Source organism: Exophiala spinifera (assembly GCF_000836115.1).
Source record: "Exophiala spinifera strain CBS 89968 unplaced genomic scaffold supercont1.6, whole genome shotgun sequence".
In the NCBI taxonomy this organism is placed as follows: domain Eukaryota; kingdom Fungi; phylum Ascomycota; class Eurotiomycetes; order Chaetothyriales; family Herpotrichiellaceae; genus Exophiala; species Exophiala spinifera.
In genome coordinates this window covers 2,459,753-2,480,308 of record NW_015622518.1, presented here as the reverse complement: position 1 = coordinate 2,480,308, position 20,556 = coordinate 2,459,753, and the positions used below count along the sequence as shown (strand labels likewise).

Genomic DNA, 20,556 nt, shown 5'->3' with positions numbered 1-20,556 from the left:
TGAGCAATCGGGGTCGCACAACTCCACCATGCGAATTGTCATGTTTTCAGGGGAACGACGCATGGTTGCCAGGTGGCCCTATTGCGCGAGCGAGGGCAATTGTGATGGAATACAGGTCTACGGTAGGTAATTGATGGAAGAGTCTCCATCCAGCAACGGTGTTGGTTACGTAAAGAATAAGCTGCATCAGGTTTGGCGGTGATGGGTGAGGTGAAAAAAAATCTCAGGGCAGAAGTGGCGCCGTCCCCGGAGCACCACAGGCATCGCACACCCGTTATTGCGCCCTTTTGACACGGATGGAAACCAACGAAACACTCACGGGGTCCTCAAATAATGGACCCGAATTACGGCACGGAATGCTCTCGTTGCCCACTGTTGCCCATGTTTTACGCGGGCGCAATGGTTTGCCCACTGCGATCTCTCAGCCGGCCCTGTCACGTTTGCCCTCTGTGGTTACGGTATGAGACGGATCCTGTTCCTATCTCAGCTCGTGGCCGTTCGCCGCGATGGTTCGAGAAGAAGCCTCGTTGGGTGACTGTTTCCCTATTTCCTTCGGCCTTTGCTTTCGTTCTTTGGTGTTCTTGCACCTTTGTTGACCGCTCTTGACAGCCTTTTTGAGCGCTCTGCCTTGCTTCTTCTTTTGATCGTCGCACACTTTTATCCTCTGACCGTGGCGGATTGGAGCGAAGCTGGTAAACTCTGGAACCGACATCTATCCCTAAAACCAACCCTTGCGCCAGTGCTGGGGTGTACTATATATCGACTTTTGGAGCCGTTCTTAAAGGGCTACGCCATATGACTGCTACGAAAAAGACCATTGCCATTGTCAATGGTACTGGCCGTCAGGCCGCGTCGCTCATCCGCTCCGTCACTGCAGTGGGTTATTCTGTTCGGGCGCAAGTATATTCCACCGAGGGCCTGGTGGCAGAGGAGCTGGCCGAATTACCAAATGTCACTCTGCTTGAAGGACCTCTGCTGGACAATCCGGTTCTGGTGGACACCCTCTTCGAAGGCGCTCAGATCGCCTTCATAAACACCAATCCTCTTGCTGGCGATGAGATCAAGATAGGCAAAGTGCTCGCCAATGCGGCCAAGAAGAGGAATATCCAGCACTTTATCTACAGCAGCATGCCTGATCATTCGATACACAATCCGAAATGGCCGTCCCTTCCTTTATGGGCCTGCAAGTTTACGGTCGAGAACTATATCCGACAGCTTGGCATGCCGTCGACCTTTGTGTATGCTGGCATTTACTACAACAATTTTACCAGTCTTCCATATCCCTTGTTCTGTACCGAATTCAAAGCCGACGGAACCGTCGAGTGGCGCGCGCCTTTTCACCCGGACACCAAACTACCCTGGCTGGATGCTGAACATGACTTTGGTCCGGCAGTGTTACAGATCATCAAGGATGGACCTAACCGTTGGGGGAAAGGACAGAGGTAAGCAGTGTACCCCTTGTGCCAAAACTTTTCTGTTCTGTACTGACACCTCTGGATCTGCTAGGGTTGCGCTTGCCTTTGAAAACCTCACACCACGGCAAGTATGCGATGCATTCACTCGGGCGCTGCACCTGCCGTGTCACTACGTCTTTGACCCACACATCGAAGTCAAGGTTGGAATACCAAGCGGCTATCGGCAACAACTGCTCGGTCTCGAAGTACTTTTTGGACAGTACAACGCACCTTACTTCCCCGGACCAGATTTTCAATACAGTGGCCGACGGAAAGATAGCAACGACACCATCACGGGACGCAACAGTAGCGAGTCCCTACGAGGCAAGCCTGGGAAACTGACAGATTTGGCGCGGACCCTGTGGCCCGGGTGGCGATCATTATCCGAGTATTTCGCTACAGCTTTTCTGGTTGAGGAGGAGGCGAATGGGAAAACATGGATGGTGGACAAGACACAGAGCACATGACGGTACTTGTGGTCGTGTCCAAGATCAAAGCTACGACGTTACGATTTCTTTTCTGTTTCTCTTATCTTGCATGACGGACAATGGGGCGATTCTTGGGTGGCGTCATGTTGACCTCGCTTGGTATTCTTTTGGGGACTAGCATAGCATGGACATGAGCGGTTGGGCAGTCTACGATCCACACACACACACGCACAGAAAGAGAGAGAAACACAGACACATACGAGCGACGCGATTCGGATTGACATTGGCATGTACATTCATTGGGAGCAACAAAGGTGCTAGGCATTCATTTCCAAGGACAATGCATTGCGCGGAGTGGCATTCATTTCGCTGTGGGAGATATTCTGAATTATTGGGAAAGAGAAGCATCATCATTTGATACATCAACCTGACGAGCCCTGGGAGCTTCTCTGTCTCAGAGACTGTTTCGCTTTATGGGGACAGATAGGACCGAAGCATACAGTGTCAGCTGCCTCTACCTGATACGGGTCAGGCACGCAGGCAAGCTCAGACCATGAGATAAGGACGTTTTAATGGGTGAGAGGAGAGACGTCAGAATCATGATAGTAATACCCAGTTATCTGGAGAAAGTAATTGATGATAGTTTTATGTTGTAGCCGCCAGATTGCTACGTCACCTTCGAAGGGGATCATTGATAACGGAAGGGCGGAGAAAGTGTAATAAGCTTTTGAGAGACCTTGACAGAGAACCAGGCATGACTTTTGAGGTAAGACAATTACGAGTACTGTACTCGGAACTCTCGTGGTCAGTCGTACGGTGTGCGATAACAACCCAGTCCGATCATCCGTTTTCCCCGCAAAACCGGGGAGGGGAGGGTTATTTACGGAGTAGAATGAACGATTGTACCTACCTAACCCAGCCAAGTGTAGGGGGTGGCACTACCCCCGGCCTGCGCCGAGAGTTATCGTTGACTTTTATCGTCGACTTACCCTAGGCTTGTACGGGGTTTCTGTAACTACTGCGTTTATCTTTTCCTCGGGAAAAACTGACAAGTGACAAAGTCACAACTGGGGAAAAGTGACAGGCTGACAGGACAGAAAAGTCCTGACCGTTCCCCCTTTTGACAGCTTCTCGACCTGCCTGGACGAGGAAATCAAAGACTAAAGAAAGGGGAGTCATCGGATCACAGGTTGATCGAACTACTTGCCGGAAGTGGGCATCGTCGGCATCGTGGACCCCAGGGGGGGTATCTTTTCCACTTCCATTCATTTCACGGAGCACAGTACGAGTAGTAGGTATGGAGTATGTAAGACATTTGGGGGGCGGGGGGAGGGGAAGGGGAAAAAACTCCACGACCAACCACAGGCTCCGCGTACATTTCTCGTGTCGATGGGTTGAATTCTGCACGGTGTGGGTATGACGAGTACGGGGGTCCTTGTAGGGTTGTGTTGTACCTGGGACGATGAGGCAGTTGTTAAGTGATACCGAATTCCGGGGGATCGCTAAACCCAGAGAACATCAGTCAGCATGTGGCTACAATAGCCATTTGTGTTGTAGCTACTGCTAACCGGCCTGGGTACGGAACACTGGTTCACGAACGAGGCAACAACCGATCCGGACCGGAGACGGGAATAACGAACTGTTGACGCTGTTCTCGCAAACCCGCCTCTCTCCGTCCTCGCACCCAACAAGAAAAAATTCTTCAACCGTCGGATTCCCAACTGACTAACCGAGACGATGGAAACATCTTTCTAAACTCACCGCTGTCTCATTGTACGAGCCCCCTCAGTCCGACGCTCCTCGAAGCCTCCATACAGCCCGAGTATTATGAAGACGTGATCATTCACCGACGCCGGATGCTGTATCCGAAGTCATCGCTAAGTTAGTGGCTCGTACACTCGTAGGCTTCAGTTGGCGGACCGTTGATCCGGGGGTCCTTGTACATTTTCATAGGGTACGAGGCGACAACTGGGTACAATAATGATTGGTAGAGGTTCCCCTTCCCGGTCAGGTCATCTTCTCAGCGCACCGAGTGCTGTACTGTACTTTGCAGGGAGGAAACACCGGCTGCTGACTTACTGGGTCAGGTAGGTAGGCAGGTACCTAGTACGAGTAGGTAGGTACTCGACAACGTACCGTACAAGACGAAACGGAAAATTTACCCCCCGTTGTATCTCTCAATGAATGTAGACATGTCCTCAGAGTGAGTCCGTCTGCGACGGTTCCTTTTCTGATGGTGAACGATTTTAGTTTAGACCACACGATACTGATCAGACGTGCCGGTGGATCGCCACAAATTGCCATCTCTATGATATGCTCGCAAAGCAATGCGTGACTGTTTGATTAATGTACAGTATCTGATCTCATCAAAATCTTGGTGGAGGCCGCCAAGGCTGCTTGATACTGGCCAGAGACCGGGAAGGAAAAAAGCATGTGAGTTGATGAATCTGCTGAGAATCTCAACCACGTGTTCACTGCAATTTTCCATACCCGGTCGCTCCAACTGCTACTTGACACTCGTTAAAGATCTCTACGGGCGGCGACGATCCTCGACAAGAACACACATATACTGTACATCCGAGAACATTTCCCCCCCTTGATAAAAAGAAAATGTCGGCAGAAAACGAGGGTACACCACGAGTGTTCCTCATTCGTCATGGTAAGTCGGTTGAACAATAACACCCACCACACCCACCACACCCGCCACCGCCACCACACATAAACACACTACGTACACACACACACACGTGCGCGCGCGGGGGACCCAGCTCAGTTTCTAACGTCACATTCCCTTCTCTCTCTCGGTTTCTGCACAGGTGAAACAGAATGGTCCAAGAACGGACGATACACAGGAATCACGGACCTGCCATTGCTCCCCGAGGGGGTGGAAAAGGTGCAGCAGACGGCCAGCGTGGCGTTCGGGGCCGGGCGACTGGTCGACCCGTCCAAGATCGGGCTGGTGGTCTGCAGCCCTCGCAGACGCGCGCGGCAGACCCTGGGCCTGTTCCTGGATCGGATTCCGGAACCGGCGGTCCGGGCGAGCCTCGAGTCCAAGACCACGACGACCGAAGACATCGCCGAGTGGGGGTACGGCGACTACGAGGGCCTCCTGACGCACCAGATCCGCGAACTGCGGCGGTCGCGCGGCCTCGACGGGTGCGAGGGCGGCGGCCGCCCGTGGAACGCCATGCTCGACGGGTGCGAGGGCCCCGGTGGTGAGCTGCCCGCCGACGTGACGCGGCGCGTCGACAGGGTCATCTCGCGCGTCACGACGATGCAGAGAGACGCCCTCGACGGACGGAGGCCGTGCGACGTCGTCATCGTCGCCCACGGCCACATCCTCCGCGCCTTCGCCAAGAGGTGGTTGGGCTTCGCCATCGACGATCCCGTCAGGTTGGAGTTCCAGTTCGAACCGGGGAGTGTGTGCGGCCTGAGCTACGCTCACCGCAACATCGACGAGCGTGTCTTGCTTGCTGGGATGAGGTGGCCCGTTCCTTCCGATTCTTCTTCTTCTTCTTGAACGTTCGGGGTTCACGGAGAAAGAAAAAGCCAAAAACCAAAAAAAAAAAAAGAAAAGAAAAGTCGTGCGTGCCATGATCTCAGAAATGGTTGCGTCGGTCGGTAGTGGCGTTACGTTTTGTTCGTTCGGGACGGCCGTTTTTGGTCGGTCCGCGCCATCGTCTTCGTCACTCGATACACCGACCGTAACACACCGACTGTCTGATGACGAAGACGAAGAAGAGACAGACGGAGGCGAAAGACGATGAGACGACGATTTCGACACGGACCACACCACCTCAGTCAGACATTGCCTCGAACTGAGTTGAGAAGCCACAGGTGACCCGCCCCCTCCATCTGCCCCAGACAAGATTGAATTTCAGCACCGGCAGAAGCGCCGGAGAAAAAAAGGGGCCCGGACCCTTCAACCGACCCTTCACTCCTCAACCACTAACTACTCTACGTCGACCCACCCCCGTTCCTTGTGGCTGGCTAGCTACAACTTCGACGCACACACACACACACTCTCTCTCTCTCTCTCACTTGTCGGTGGTGCATGTATGCACGCCGCAAATCAGTCTCGATTTGATAGACGGAGTCGCCTGCCCCCCCCCCCCCCCCCCTCTCCCCCCCAATCTTACTGGTCGATGTCAAAGCACGGTGCATGAGGATATACTACTGGGCGAATCACGTATCGGCGTCACAGGAACCTTTTGTCGAAGTTCAATATTGTCCATGACCGTCAACCAATGAAGGGGTGGGATCTGGTATATTTTTGTTTTGACAACCACTAATAACTAGAATCAGAGCGAGAATTAGAAACTAGAACTAGCTTCATCAGGTAGAAATATAAATAGACATAGACATAGACATCGATATAGATATTGCGCATTAATTTCATTTTTGATTCGTCTTTGTACGCGGACATTAATGTAGTAGTAATTTTTTCCTCTCCTCCACTACTGAAGACGGGGGTCCTCATTAAAGCTTTTGGACTCTGACCATGTGTTGCCACCATTGGCTGCCTCCTTACACCTTAATACTCAAGACCTAAAGCTTCGGCCGCGGCGGCTTGTCTTTTGGCGCTTTGCAGAGCCCTACGCATCCTCAGATTTCCTTGCTGCTCCTCGGCTGCTGCGAGGTCTCTCTTCTTGGTGATCAAGAAGTCCTCCTTTCCAAAGTCTGGAGTCCCGCCCAGCGTGGCGAAGATATCACCCACGTAGTTGTTCGGTGTGATGCCCTGCTCGAAAAGCGTGTCCCAGCCGTCGAGGATACCCTGGACGACCTTGACTCCGGCCAGGTAGATGTTCGCGATCGCGGGCGAGAAACCGCCTTGGTGGGCATACAACAGGTTCTGGATCTGGCTGACTCCAGGTGGTGGGCGGTCAAAGTCGGACGCAGTACGCATGACGATGACCCGGCTGTAATCGGTCAAGTTTGCCTTGTCCGCGCGGAGAATGGCTTCGAGCGAGGCGTTGTCCTCTTGCGCTGTCGTGCAGTAGACTCCGGTTCCATTGGTCCAGATACGTGTGGTGTTCTCGAACGCTTCAGACAGGAGCGTGCCAGAGTAGTAGACGTCTGAGGTGGCTACATCACAGGCCACCACGCTAGGTCCCTGTGATCCTGCCGTATATAGTGCATCCGACGCATATTTGGCTCGGTAAATCTGGGCGGTTTCCGAGTCGTTGAGGACGGCCGTCGAGGCGAAGTCAAATGCAATGTCTCGCAGCGCCTGGTTGACCTCGAAGACTTCAGTGCCATACGCTTCCCCGGGATAATCAGCAGGGTTGTCCGTGTTGAATGGAATGTAGCCGGTGGTAAAATTGTCGGGCAGGTCACGATAATCGAATTCGTACTGCAATGCGACTTGGACAGCGTATCGGGCAAAAGTCACAGAGCCCGTTGTGGCAACCTCGGGGTTAACACCCGCTGTGAATACATGTGTCAGCAACACTTCTATCGACAGCCACCGAGATATCAACACTCTCAAGGGGATTGATTTACTTACCAATTCCTGCCACCATAAAGTAGGACTTGGTCAGGTCAAACTTTGGGCTCAAAACGAACGCCGAGATTGTAGATGCAGCGTTGATCTCGCTTTCACCAGTGATGACCTGGCAGATTTCGCCGTCGGCTGTGCAGTGAACCTCTGGAAACAATGGTGACAGACCAGGCACAGTGATGTTTTGTGCAAGGAGGTCGAACTCGTCAATGCCCCACCACACTTCTGCTTCTGGTGCGAACATGCTAACGATGACGAATTTAGGAGCGATAACTCCATCTCTTCGAGCGACCGCGTGTTTCGGTGCAAGAGGCGTTGCTGTGCTCAACAAGGGGATCGTTGCTGCTGCTGCGAGCAGACTCGACAGCTTGAGTGACCACATGGTGATGGTGACGCGATGAGAGGGGCCCTTTGAACTGTTCCTTGCTATAAAGAGGCACGCGAGCAGGAAGGACAAGAGTGGGAAGAGCTCGCCTTTTTAAGCTGCCTGCAGTCCAAGCTCCAGGAAACTCCCAGGACGATTTTTTGAGCTACTTAGTTCGCAGAGCTCCGGTGCTCCTTCCCAGTTCATCTGCAGGTCCTCGCTGCCACGTTGTGAGTAAGGCCGTCGGCGGGATCCGAAGGGCCACAATCCAAGAGCTGTTCACGAGTTGATTCGATATCCAAGGCGTCGGTTGATGGTACCTTGCCGTTAGAGCTGGCTAGATGAGCCGCAAAGAAAATTCAACGACCGTCATTGGCGCTTTTGACAGCTGTCGACTGTCGTTATCTTCGCGCCGCGGACGATCCATAGACGCGGAAGCTATGTTCGTAGACAAAGCTGGTAGTGTGGAGGCGGACCTTGCAGTAGTTGCACAAGCATTCGGAATCCCACGCTGTTATCTTCGGCCAGGGCCAAGTCCATGCCAAAAAAGGCTTGTCCATGCTTCTCTCTGCGTTTCTAGCCTGCGCACCAGCATGCGATAGGCCGAGTCGGATGGAGGCGGAGACCTGGCTGTCGGGCTGGCGGCCTCTAGCGAGACTTTGTCAAGTCGATGGTGCGTGTTGTGATCAAAGGAAAAACTCGATAGCTCGAGCATCAAACCCAGTGAATCTAATGAACAAGCTCTGATAAGCTCCAGACACCGATCTCGGCAGGCGGCGGAGAAGGCTTGGCCCACGTCAGGCTTGTTAAGACGCCCAATTCATGTAACTCGCACAGTAAGTACGTCACCGTCCGCTTTGCGAATACGAGCCACAGGGTCACGCATGCCGAGGGGTTAAAACACAATAGTTCCCTTGATGGCCTGGATGCGATGATAAGCAGCTTACTGTACGAGTACCTCAGCGTGTGGTTACACAAATTCATTTGCAAAACACACCACTCGTGCTTTTAGCTCCATGTGCCGCCCTTCCCAAAAGCGCCAATGTGGTATATGAGGTACACGAACCACGCAGACAGCAAGAAGATGCTTTCCGTCCTGCTTACACAAATGAACTTTAATCCATCCTGAAATGCCTTCCATCGGGTCTGGTTTTCCTTCGTCGCCCTCCTTTCCCCTTTTGCTTCGGAAAGAGGCCTGCCTTCCTCTGGCTCCGAAGAGCTCATGCGTTCGGCTTTGTCCGGTGGGTCGATTCGCGCTTCTGGCGGTCTTGAGTTCAAAGTCTGTGACAAGATTCTTCATGCCGAAAGTTGCGTTCAGCTTCCATGCAACGGCCGTTTGAACGTCGTGGAGGTGACGACTGCAGCCATCACTCCAAATGAGGTACAGTACACAACGAACAGACTTACTCTTCAGCATCGCTCTTGATGTTCGGGGCATCGCTGGCTCCACTGTTCACACTCTCCACACCCATGTTTGTGTCTACAGTATCGGTCGAATTGCCCACACGCTCGATCGAGCTGAAGCCAAATTCACTCGCTCGTCTGCCTCGGTGGGAGCTAACATCTCTGGCGTCTGGAATACTGCGTTCTTCGATATGCCATTGCTGGATTGCCCGGATGATGTCGACGGCCAACTGCCCATTGCGTTGGAGAGCAGTAGCCCAATGTGCCGCGATCTTGTCGCTCGTGGTCAATTGACGAGCCACGGCTGACACCATCATCTCGCGCATCTCATTGTCCTCGTCGGTTTCCGAATAGATGTACTGCACTCGGCGCAGACCAGGGTAGGTGGATGTGCTGTGGTAGTAGTCTCTGACAGTTTCGACCACATCAGATTGTAGCTTTTCCACCTCGAGTTTCACTGCGAGTAGGTAAAGCTCGAGAAGTGGACCGATGTCATTCTCGACCTTTGGCGGGCGGATGGATTGTGAGTATAGCCAGGCCACAAGCAGCTCGAAAGGTTCATCATCTTCGTCTGGAAGGCTATAACTTTTGTTCCCGCGTTGTTTCCTTTCCTCCTCTTTATCATCGGCATGGAGCTTGGTTGCGAAGAATGGTGAATAGTGGCAGAGGAGTTGCTCATGTAGAGTCCAATGTGTTGATGATGCGCCGACGTAGACGTCGACCAGCGAGGATGTTAGGAGTCTGTGCCTGTTTAGCGAACGCTCCCGTAAATCATCGGTACTGCATGGCGTACTCGTGGAGCGGCTTCTCCTTCTTCTGCTCCGGGTTCTGGGCGGTCGCGTCCTCCATGGTAGAGAGGAATTTCCGACAAGATTCTCGGTGTAGTTGCGCTTCTATTTCAGAAGACTCGGCGTGCGCAAGCTTGATATTGTTATAGGGAAAGGCCTATTCAGATACACGGCAAGGACGGAGACAGAAGAAAGGCATCGCAGAGGGACGGACGTACATACGAAAGATACTACAAAAAGCACCAGGTGGAATGGCTGGTCAAGACGAACCTGCTCGTCGACCCTTGTACCTTGTCACCGTCACTGTGAAGAAGACTCACCAAGAGCACAAACGTCACACGTTCAAGCCACATTCGGGAGCTCAATGTTGGCCAATGGCGACTGCCTGGAGACAGCGACGCCATCGTTGCGGGGAGCAGTAGGGTCGTCGAGCAAGGATATATAGATGCCATGGGCCAATGCTGAGGTAGAGGATCATGCGAAGCGGAGCGGGTGGTACGAGCACCAAATGCACCATGCGAGAAAAACCGGTTTCGTGGCGCATCCCGAAGTCCCCACGCTGCTCATCATCATGCGGCATCGCGTATCGATTTCGGATCGTCTCCTTTAGCGGCAGCGTCCTCCTTCTTTCCTTGCAGATAACCGCTGTGTGCCAATCGGGCGTAATCGACCGGGAAATACAGCTTTGAAGGTCGAGGACGCAGTAACAACTTGGCCGAGAAGTGGCGGTGGACAATGGTCAGAACAGGATTCGACTGCCATGGAAAGGTCGAGATGTGCCTGGTCCTCTGTGGCCACTGTGAGGTGAAAGAGAGCGAAGTGAAGCTCGATGCGGCTTCTGCGCTATTGCTGGACTTTTGCCGACACTTGCAACTATTGAAAACTTCCTCTTTAGCAGCGCAAGCGCAGTCGTTTCAGAGTGCCGTATCTACTCGTACATAGTTGTCCCACGCCGCTTTTAAGAAGGCCGCTAGAGGCCACTCATCTTCCCCTCCAACGAATACCTCCTAGCCATGGTCCATTGCTTTGGAACTCTATAATCTATGGTACCGATTCCTCTTTGCTTGTGATAACCGTAATAATTCACGAACCGCGAAGGGTGCAGCCTGCCTCAGGCACCTTCTTGAAGACTATAGCGTCTTCAATATCGCGTCGAAAGCCCTAGCAACCTCTTTCCCATCTGCCCAGATGTCATTGTGTTTGCCGAATAGCTCGAGCACATTTACATAGTCCTCTTCGCCTTTCACGAGAATTTCCTTCATCCGATCAACCTGGTTCCAGGGGACGAGGCCGTCGTCCTTGGAATGCGCGAGGAGGACCTTCGCCACGCCCGCCGCTCGGTACGTCTGTGCATCATAGACGGCTGGGCTGGCGTCGACTTCCTCGCCGCGCTTCATGGCATTGAACGTCAGCGCCTCATACTCTGGGTGTGATTCGTGGAGGAGCGGAAAGTCGTAGATGCCGCTCAAGCCGAGCACCGCCTTGGGCGGGACCACGTCGTGGCTCTGGGGGCCCTTGATCGCCGCGAGCAGGGCCAAGGTCGCTCCCACACTGTGTCCTGCGAGCACGTAGTTCGATCCAAAAGAATATGTCGTCTGAAGGTGGCGGAGGCCTGCGCATACGTCGTCCAAGTGGTCCGGCCAAACGGCAGCACGAAGCTCAAAAGGAGGAGTGGACGAAGGGTCTTGAGGGTTTTTACTTGAGGGTGAGAGACGGTAGTTTAGTGAGGCGTAGCCCGCGATGAGCTTGGACGAATTCTGTGTGAGCAGCGACACTGTCGGGTGGAACGATATCGAGTCAACGAGCGCATCTCGGAAGAAGCCGCCGTGGATGTAGATCAGCCAGCATCCGTCTGCTGAACGAGTTTCGTCAGCGAGGTAGACATCGTACGTTTGCAGGTAGTTATTGCTGGCATACGGGGCCTTGGTGATCCATTGACCTGAGGATGGTAACGATGATGATGATGATGACATCTCTGAGCGAGGCGACGAGGGTCGAGGGTGTCCAAGTTGAGTTGACTAGGGCGACGGGATGAACTGCGTTAGGGAACTTGAACAGCGTGAGTGATTGGCTTTAATCCATTTTCTTCTGGGGACGGAAGCATAATCACATTTGATATTCGCGAAAATGGTTGAATGAAGCTACATGATTTAGCAGCTGATGGAATATGTTAGTTCAAATGATCGGGCTTCTGCGATGGGTGTGCGGCCCGCGCAGAAATGCGAGATTTCAAGTTTCGCTCGTATCTTCCCGCTCTCTCTCGAGCTCAGTAAAATAGTAAAAAGCACGAGTTTTAGAACTAACTAAGAGAATAACATTATCCAAGCCATTACCACGATAGTATGAGTCCTGCACATAAATCCAATGCTTTACCGAAGAGTAAGCCTTTCCTACTCTAGGTGTTGATCTACTGAAAGTTTCCCACAGACCAGACAGCATAGGCCAGGCGTCTATCGAAAGCTGAGCGGATGTGAATAGTTAGCACCCTTTGACTAGCTTCTCGCCACTAAGATCAATGCGTCTTCCGACGCACCGGACTGGGTCAATCAAAGCAAGTTCAGACGACCAAGAATGTTCTGTCGTTGCAGTCGAATTCGGACATCTTTGCCATAGTAGTAGAGCAAGAAGGTCGACGACAAGACGACGATATTGATTGCCGCGGCTACACGCGAGAGAATCAGAACGCTGTCATCTCACTGTCATGGTCAGGGACTCAGGGAGGAAGAACTCTTACTGATGAAATACACTGTCATCATGCCGTTCAGCACAATCCAGTCGTTAATGAACCAGGACCAAGTCCAAGCTAGAGTCGACTTGATGACGGAGATGGTTGTCATGACCTCCCCGGACAGCTCCTTGTGGCTGTCCAAACAATAGGTCATGGCCAAGTTCGCTGCCATCTGAGCACCGACACTGAGCACACCGAAGCCAAATATAGGCCCAATCCAATGTGTTTGGTAGTGATAGCAAGGGCCCGCAATGGCTACACCAGCAAAGGTAAAGAACGCAGCCATGTAAGCCACGGGGAGCCGCATCTCGGGCTCTCGAACACCGTTGTTGCGGCGTGTATAGTAAGTTGCGATTTGATCAGCCAACGGACCACAGAGATACGTCGCCACGAGACTATTGATGGGTTTGCGTGTCAGTCCAATACTTCTTGTAAGAATATGTCCGGGGTATCAGCTCTCACCTTCCGATGGCTGGTGAAAGAAAGATCAAGCCCTGAGCGCCACTGTTGAATAGATATGGTCTGTTGCATGTCATCAGCCAAGTCAACTCTTCCCATACGAGCCTTGTGCTTCGAGGCACTGGGGATGGGCACCGGCTTACGGAGGTGCAAACAATTGAGCGATCGTTAATGCGAGAACAACATTCCAAGCTAGTAAAAGACGGTGAGCTGAAGAATCTTCCCTGGGATCACCTCACCAAGGCTTACCTAGGGCCATTCCGTAGACAGCACTTGCCCATAGGACTGTGGGACTGTTGGGCAGGAGTTAGCAATCGGCCAAGTAGCAGGGCGGTGAGATATCGCCGGAAGGGCTCACTAAGTTGCCAGGACTATCGGTCTCAAGAACAACCTCTTCAGCGAAAGTGTCCTGTTGATCACAGGGTACGGATGCAGTTCGTGGATGTAGGAGCGCTTGGCGATCGTTTCCTGGATGGATCCCACTTCTACTTCGGCACTGGGCTGTTGTACCTCAGGCGTGTTCCTTATTTCCTTCTCAATTTCCCCTTCGCTTGTGGACTCGTCGATAGGGGCTGCGTCAGTGCGTGAAGGCTGGATAGCGGAAGCGTCGCCGTTCTTGACAACACTGAGAGGAATCTCGGGACGGGTTCCCCAATATGAAGTTTCGGGCATGGTGAAGAAGATAGTGATAAAATTCACAAACAAGGCAATCCCGAGGATGTAGAAAGCCCTGATTAATTTTGTGAGCTCATGACTTGTACCTCATGTGGTTATTTCGGATACGTACCATCGCATTCCAATTCCTTGAATGATGTACGCTGAGATGATAGGACCGATCTCGTTACCGCCGAGGACTGACAAGCCGAAGTAAGAGATTTTCTCACCCCGATCGTGTAGGAAGAAGATGTCGGTGATAGTGCTGGCAGTGATCGATTCAATAGGACCAATAAACCAGCCGGCAAATGCTCGTGCGGCAAAGAAGGAAGCAAATGTAGTTTTGGTGGCGCTGTAGATTGCAATCGAGAGTGTCAGCCAATGTCCTGAAGCCAGACCCGTGTCAAGTTGCCCTCTATCAGAGCTTCCCTTTACTTACTATCCACACCACATGCACAGAGCTCCGGACGTGATAGTCGAGGCGAGAAAGACAGGCCTTCGGCCATACTTTACAAACAGAGGCTTAGATTTTATCAGCAATGCGTCATCGTGCACCTGGTTATTCCCGACTTACAACCCAGAACATCGTACCAACTCCAGAGGCCAACAGGGAGATACCGGCCGCCCAAGACAAGTGACTGATGGGGATACCAAAGTATGCGGACTGTTCCACCATGCCTGTGAACGGGATCCAGTCAGCGCCGACGTATCATGGGGTTTATCAAGTTCCAAAGAGAGAAGACTCAGCAACTGGGGGCCCCCTACCTCCTGACATAAGCGGACCAAGATTGGAACCGAGAAAGCTGTATGTCAGAGCATTTGCAAACACCTGTTTACGATTTTGGTCAGATGCATGTTGAGAAGATAAGCATTGAACATCAGGCTCAAACAAACCATCCATTTCTTCCATCTGGGCCAGGCGAGAGGGTCATTAGGGTCGTTCAAGGACGGTTGGGGTACCAGCAAGACGTGGCCATCACCAACTCTGGCATGCTGGAGGTTGCTGTGACCTTCCAAGTCGAGAAGAATTTCAGTACCGGGAACATGGACATGTGCACCGGTTGCCTCTGACACCACGACGGCGTGATTGTTTCCTTTCATCGTGATCGTAGCCACGGATCTTGTCTTGAAATCTTCGAAAGTGGCCAGACTGAAGGGTACGGTCAGGGGACAGTTTATGAAGACTTAGCCGCAATCTGGGTGTTGAAGCGCGGCCGCTGAGCTGTTCTGGGCAACAAGAGTCCATCGCTGTTCAACCCAGAGTCGGATGCAAACGCGCCCATCTTGGTTCATTACCCGACCGTTGATAGGAGATAGACCTAATTTAGGGGATGACTAGTCTCAATGATTCTATAATATTTCAAATACGGTAGCAGAAGGGCTTATCTGTTGGATGAATTCTTGGTCGAGCTACTAGCATTGAATCGAGGCCACGGTTCGTCAACTCGGCCAGTCGACCCATAGTCAAGTGGGTACACTGCTTAAGACTATACTGTGTTCATTGGCGAAAGTACCTTTACCCCACCGAATGTTCGAATTTCTTTTCCGCAAACTTGTGAAGAAATTAGAGCCTCAGATATTGTATTGTACCCTCTTCTCGCCAAATCTCCCCCGGCTGTCCGGTTTCCGAAAGGGGAAATTTCTCCACATGTTCCCTTCCAAAAGATAGCATGAGTCGTGTTTCCCCTGATTACTGAGAATTTTAGGCTTTTCGTCCATCGGGAACGGACATCTGCGAGTCAGGAGATATTTTAGACTGTGGTCGGGTGCAGTCGTGAGATAAGATAAGGTTCTACTGAGCTATCAGTGAAACAACTTGAATTGAGTCGACTATATCCACTAGGGCCTTTCGTTACGATACAGCTCAAAGTGTCAATGCAGTGCCCGGTCTTCACTAGGAGTTAAGACGTGTACAGTAGAACGCAACCCTTGACACTTCCACGAGTTATCCCTTGCCCAGAGTCCAGCCTTGTTCAGCCTCGTCAACCTTAGCGCAGAATGGGGTCCATGGCTCAAGAGAAGCAGCCATTCGCGCTTAAAGATGACCCCGTAGAGAACTTTCGTCCACTGAAAGTCAGGGTCATCGGTGCCGGCTACTCTGGAATTTACATGGGCATCAGAATTCCCCAGCGACTAAGGAATGTCGATTTTCAGATCTACGAGAAGAACGAAGGTGTCGGAGGCACTTGGTGGGAAAATCGGTACCCTGGTGCTGCCTGTGACATTCCCGGTAAGATAGCTCGACAAGGACCAGCAAAATCATCTCTCATTGCCGCGGCCTGCTGACAGGTCGAAAATCCAGCCCATTCATATCAGTACACTTTCGAGCCCAACCCGCAATGGTCGGGGTTTTACGCGCCGTCCCAGGAGATCTGCCAATATCTTCAAAATGTGGCAGACAAGTACGGCGTACCTCGATTTGTCAAGTTTAGCCATAAAGTTACAAGTTGTATCTGGGACGACTTGATCTCGAAATGGCAGGTTCACTCTTTGGTGACATACGGACGATCACCGCTGACTTTGGCGACTAACAGGAGAATATCCGTCCAAAACTTGGTTACGGGGGAGGCCTTCGCGGAAGAGGCCGACTTTGTTGTTTCGTGCCGTGGGAACCTGAATGACTTCGCATGGCCGGACATCGCTGCGCTGGAGTCCTTCAAAGGCGAGAAGATGCATTCAGCGGCTTGGAACGAGAGGTGAGCACCCACCTTACGCACTCGGCTTGTGCTGATCATGGGACCAGTTACGATTTCCGCAACAAAAAGATTGGTGTCATTGGAGGTGGATCATCTTCGATTCAGATAGTGCCCATTCTACAGAAGAAGGAAGGGGCTCATCTGAGCTGTTTTGTGCGAAGTAAAGTCTGGATTTCCAACCGTTTCGGCGACCATGTCATGCACACCCTTGGGCTGGACCCCAGTCGACTGGATTGTGAGTTTGACAATCGCCGTCCCAGCGAATAAGATATTGCAGGTACTAACTGTGATGCCCTTCAAGTCACCCAGGAAGAACGTGACGAGTTTGCTAACAACCCAGAGAAATACCTCAAGTTCCGAAAAGCAATCGAAGAGGACGGGAACATGGTCCACTCCTCGTCATTGAGGGGCTCAGAGATGCAGAACATGTTCGTCGACATGTTTGGCAAATCTGCGAAGGAATCACTGTCGAAGAAACCTGAGCTGCTCGAGTACTTTCATCCCACCTTTGGCGTGGGTTGCCGGCGTCTGACACCTGGACCGGGATATCTGGAGGCGTTGGTCCAGGACAATGTCGATTTCATTTCGGAAAAGATCGGATCCATCACAGAAACCGGGATACAATTGGCGAACGGGAAGCACGTTGACCTTGACGTACTGGTGTGCGCCACGGGGTTCAACACGTCGTCGATTCCTCCGTTTGCCCTGGCCGGCAAGAATGGCGTGACCCTCAAGGAGAAATTCACCCCTTATCCCAAGACCTACCTGTCTATGGGCGTCGACGATTTTCCCAACTACTTTATCATGCTCGGTCCCAACTCCGGCATCGGAGCCGGGACCTTGACCATCCTCCTCGAGGCCGAAGGTGACTATATTATCAAATGCATCAGAAAGATCCAGAAGGAAGACTACCTAACCATCACGCCCAAACGGGCTCGAGTTGAAGATTTCTCCGAGTATGTCGGTGAGTACTTCAAGAAGACAATTTACATGGATGAGTGCAAGAGTTGGTACAAGTCCGGCGGAGGATATGGCGACCGCATCACTGCGCTGTGGCCCGGCAGCATCCTCCACGCCATGGAGGTCCTTCGGGCACCGCGATGGGAGGACTTTGACTACGAGACCCGCGAGGACAACAGGCTCCGCTGGCTGGGAAACGGCTGGAGTACCAACCTCTTACCCGGCCAGGGCGATCCATCCTGGTATCTGAACGCTGAAGAGGTCGATCTCCCTCCCGCGGGCACGCCAGAGAAGGACCCAAAGTATCACAACCGGCCATTTTCGCACTAGTCAGAGAAAACGCAATGGTGGCCCAATCTCTGAAAGTAGGGGTCGACCCTAGAATATCATTGAACATTGACTAGATATGCAGGTAGACTGTCGATTCTAGAACCGGTGGGAGACAAGTATTGAATGAATACAACATTTACACTAGAAAATCACGCGCATGTTCTCAAAGGGGCTACTTGGATTTGCCCTCTTCATAATACTCGGGGTAAGTCTGCTTGTAACCCAAGATCCACCTTCCCCAGGCGGCCACCACAATCAAGAACGCCCGGCTGACAACACGTCCAAGCCACTCATTGGGAAGGGGTAGTGCCAACGGCGTATCGGCACTGTGTAGGAAGACCATGAGCTGGAAAAAGCTGGGGCTCGCCTTTGTAGACTTGCAGTCGTCCAGGTAGCCGAAGAAGTTGCGGAAGAACTTCTGCTCGTTCTCGTACGATTCCGGTGTCAGATGGATGTCAATGACTAGGTCTTCCGTCTCGGAGCCGTTCTCAAATCGATGGTAGTTGCCGGCGGGGACGGTGGCCTTTCTCTGACCATCCTCGGTGAGTGTCGCGAAAGGCTTGGGGTCGATGCCCTTGAAGAGGACGGCTGTGCCCTTTTGTAGTCCAAAGTACTCGTCTTGGTAGATGTGATAGTGAAATGGAGGCGTGATGATGGACACGCCGTTCTCACCTCCGCTTGGAGGAATGGTATGTGTCATGATGAACTGAGACTCTGGAGCGTGGAACTTGACTGAGGACTTCCCGTTTTCATAGATGATGGGATTGTTGGCCGCATTGTTGGTGCGCGGTGGAAACGAACCGCGAAGGAATGCGAACATTGCTGCGATGTCGGGACTCAAGGGCAGAAGAAAGGTGATGGACTCACTCTCACCAACACAAGAAGTTGAGGGAAAACTCCTGCTGAAGATCGAAAGAGAAGAGTCAGTTCTGTCTCGAAGCGATTAAGGGCTCCACTTTTCCCATGTGAGAGAAGCTGGAAGAGCTGCTGCGGCTAATGCACATCGTGGTAGACTCTCTTGTCGGGAAAAGATCCTCGCGTCGACTCCGCGTATCAGTTGGTCGGACAATTCCGCACATAACAGCTCCATCTCCGTGCGACCAGACAGAAACAGCGAAGCCCAAACAAGAAGAAACCGTTAGGCCCCGCTTAATGCGAGAAACGCCAGCCTGACATAAGCACAACATCAACCCACCGAGACCGTCTGTACGCTCGACTTCAAGATGACCGTTCGACTTCGCACCGCCTAACCCTCAGCTGTGAGAACCATGGGACCAGCGGTGTCCGGGCGCAGCAGCATGCTGAAAGAGTCTCCTATTGCCATTGTTGGCGGTGGCTTGGCTGGTTTAACCTTGTCCATCGGGCTTTCTCACAACAACATCCCACACAAGATCTATGAATCTGCTTTGGCTTTTTCAGAAATCGGAGCGGGTATCGCCCTTGGGCCGAACAGTGTGAAGGCCTTGGAACTGATAGACTCGGCCATTGGCGAAGGATTCAAGAAATGCGTGACGTACAATGAAGGCGTCGATGCCGACGACAATGGGAATGGCACCGGCCCCAGAAGCAGCGAATGGATGGATATTCGGATCGGGATGAAAGACAGGTAGGTGAAGTGCACACTTCGTCGCGTTGTTGGGGCCCGTTTGACCAGGTGGTCCAGTTTCAACACCTTGATTACCACAGTTTCGCATAAAGGTTCGAAAGCCCCAGGCCGAGCATGTTTTCATCGCGCAAAATTCCTCGACGAATTGATCAAACTGATCCCAGCGGACACGGCTCAATTTGGCAAGAGCTTGACGGCCATAAAAGGGGACGAAGGCCGCGAGGGAAACCTGATTCTTCATTTCGCCGATGGTACGACCACGTCGGCATCAGCCGTCATTGCCTGTGATGGCATTAAATCGAGGGTACGACAGTCGTATATCTTAGCTGATGACCCCGACCAGCCTGCCGCCCATCCACAGTTCGCCAACGAGTATGCATATCGGGGTTTGTATACAAGGGAACAGTTCGTGTCTCTAACACAGGGGCAGCTCACACCCGGAAAAGGGACATTATTTTGTGGCAACGACGGATACATCGTCATGTATCCGGTCGAAAAGGGCCGGTTTATGAACATGGTGGCCGTGAAACGAGTATCTCCGAGCTCTGGAGTTGGAGGACAACCTTTCATGGCCCCAAAGGCGGGTGACACGAATTGGGTCCAGCCGGTTGACAAAGCTACCATGCTCGGAGACTTTGCAGACTGGGGAGAGTCCATCCAGGCATTGCTCTCTCAGATCCAGCGCCCGGAACGCTGGGCACTGTTTGACCACCTGCCAGCACCGACGTATGTAAAAGGCAAGGTCGTGATCCTGGGTGACGCTGCCCACGCCTCGACGCCGCATCAAGGTCAAGGTGCCGGGATGGCCTTCGAAGACAGTCTGATCTTGAGTGGCGTACTGTCGAAGGTCCTCGGGCCTGATCCAGAAATCCCCACGGAGACGAGAGCGTCGGACTCTTCCATTGATGCGAAAATCGAAGCGTGCTTCCGCGCTTACGATACAGTGCGTCGGCCTCGCACACAAGAAGTGTGCAGGACGAGCAGAGAGATGGGGGAGATGATCGAGTTCACTTTGCCTGGGATTGGAAGAGATCTGACAAAGATGAAGTCTAATCTAGACAAGAGAATGGACTGGATCTGGGATCTAGACCTGCAGGCTGAGGTGCAGCGAGCAGTAGACATTGCTGAAGGGATTCTCAGAGGCACCGAGGCGGAATCAATTTGATCCCAACGAATAAACCCAAC

General features: G+C 52.4%; 9 protein-coding genes across 9 annotated transcripts; 4 read left to right on the top strand and 5 right to left on the bottom strand.

The window, feature by feature from the left end:
- Positions 1–795: 795 nt before the first annotated feature.
- On the top strand, positions 796–1,921 carry PV08_08854 (uncharacterized protein; the record flags this gene model as incomplete). The annotated part of the gene is made up of 2 exons (XM_016383176.1): positions 796–1,442; positions 1,507–1,921. The coding sequence occupies 2 exons, from the start codon at positions 796–798 to the stop codon at positions 1,919–1,921; spliced, it is 1,062 nt and encodes a 353-aa protein (XP_016233879.1).
- A 2,571-nt stretch (positions 1,922–4,492) lies between these two features.
- Positions 4,493–5,402, top strand: PV08_08853 (uncharacterized protein; the record flags this gene model as incomplete). Its single annotated transcript, XM_016383175.1, has 2 exons — positions 4,493–4,541; positions 4,699–5,402. 2 exons carry the CDS (start codon positions 4,493–4,495, stop codon positions 5,400–5,402), a joined length of 753 nt encoding a protein of 250 aa, XP_016233878.1.
- A 1,014-nt stretch (positions 5,403–6,416) lies between these two features.
- Positions 6,417–7,764, bottom strand: PV08_08852 (uncharacterized protein; the record flags this gene model as incomplete). The annotated part of the gene is made up of 2 exons (XM_016383174.1): positions 6,417–7,309; positions 7,389–7,764. The coding sequence occupies 2 exons, from the start codon at positions 7,762–7,764 to the stop codon at positions 6,417–6,419; spliced, it is 1,269 nt and encodes a 422-aa protein (XP_016233877.1).
- A 1,385-nt stretch (positions 7,765–9,149) lies between these two features.
- Positions 9,150–9,999, bottom strand: PV08_08851 (uncharacterized protein; the record flags this gene model as incomplete). Its single annotated transcript, XM_016383173.1, has 2 exons — positions 9,150–9,891; positions 9,944–9,999. 2 exons carry the CDS (start codon positions 9,997–9,999, stop codon positions 9,150–9,152), a joined length of 798 nt encoding a protein of 265 aa, XP_016233876.1.
- A 1,069-nt stretch (positions 10,000–11,068) lies between these two features.
- On the bottom strand, positions 11,069–11,911 carry PV08_08850 (uncharacterized protein; the record flags this gene model as incomplete). The annotated part of the gene is made up of 1 exon (XM_016383172.1): positions 11,069–11,911. The coding sequence occupies one exon, from the start codon at positions 11,909–11,911 to the stop codon at positions 11,069–11,071; it is 843 nt and encodes a 280-aa protein (XP_016233875.1).
- Positions 11,912–12,484: 573 nt separating this feature from the next.
- PV08_08849 (uncharacterized protein) lies at positions 12,485–14,880 on the bottom strand (the record flags this gene model as incomplete). Its single annotated transcript, XM_016383171.1, has 10 exons — positions 12,485–12,600; positions 12,673–13,061; positions 13,129–13,246; positions 13,375–13,418; positions 13,484–13,855; positions 13,913–14,131; positions 14,219–14,301; positions 14,354–14,457; positions 14,545–14,608; positions 14,674–14,880. 10 exons carry the CDS (start codon positions 14,878–14,880, stop codon positions 12,485–12,487), a joined length of 1,716 nt encoding a protein of 571 aa, XP_016233874.1.
- Positions 14,881–15,777: 897 nt separating this feature from the next.
- PV08_08848 (uncharacterized protein) lies at positions 15,778–17,765 on the top strand (the record flags this gene model as incomplete). The annotated part of the gene is made up of 4 exons (XM_016383170.1): positions 15,778–16,009; positions 16,082–16,475; positions 16,523–16,710; positions 16,777–17,765. The coding sequence occupies 4 exons, from the start codon at positions 15,778–15,780 to the stop codon at positions 17,763–17,765; spliced, it is 1,803 nt and encodes a 600-aa protein (XP_016233873.1).
- A 172-nt stretch (positions 17,766–17,937) lies between these two features.
- On the bottom strand, positions 17,938–18,585 carry PV08_08847 (uncharacterized protein; the record flags this gene model as incomplete). Its single annotated transcript, XM_016383169.1, has 1 exon — positions 17,938–18,585. The coding sequence occupies one exon, from the start codon at positions 18,583–18,585 to the stop codon at positions 17,938–17,940; it is 648 nt and encodes a 215-aa protein (XP_016233872.1).
- A 448-nt stretch (positions 18,586–19,033) lies between these two features.
- PV08_08846 (uncharacterized protein) lies at positions 19,034–20,536 on the top strand (the record flags this gene model as incomplete). The annotated part of the gene is made up of 2 exons (XM_016383168.1): positions 19,034–19,371; positions 19,429–20,536. 2 exons carry the CDS (start codon positions 19,034–19,036, stop codon positions 20,534–20,536), a joined length of 1,446 nt encoding a protein of 481 aa, XP_016233871.1.
- Positions 20,537–20,556: the final 20 nt, after the last annotated feature.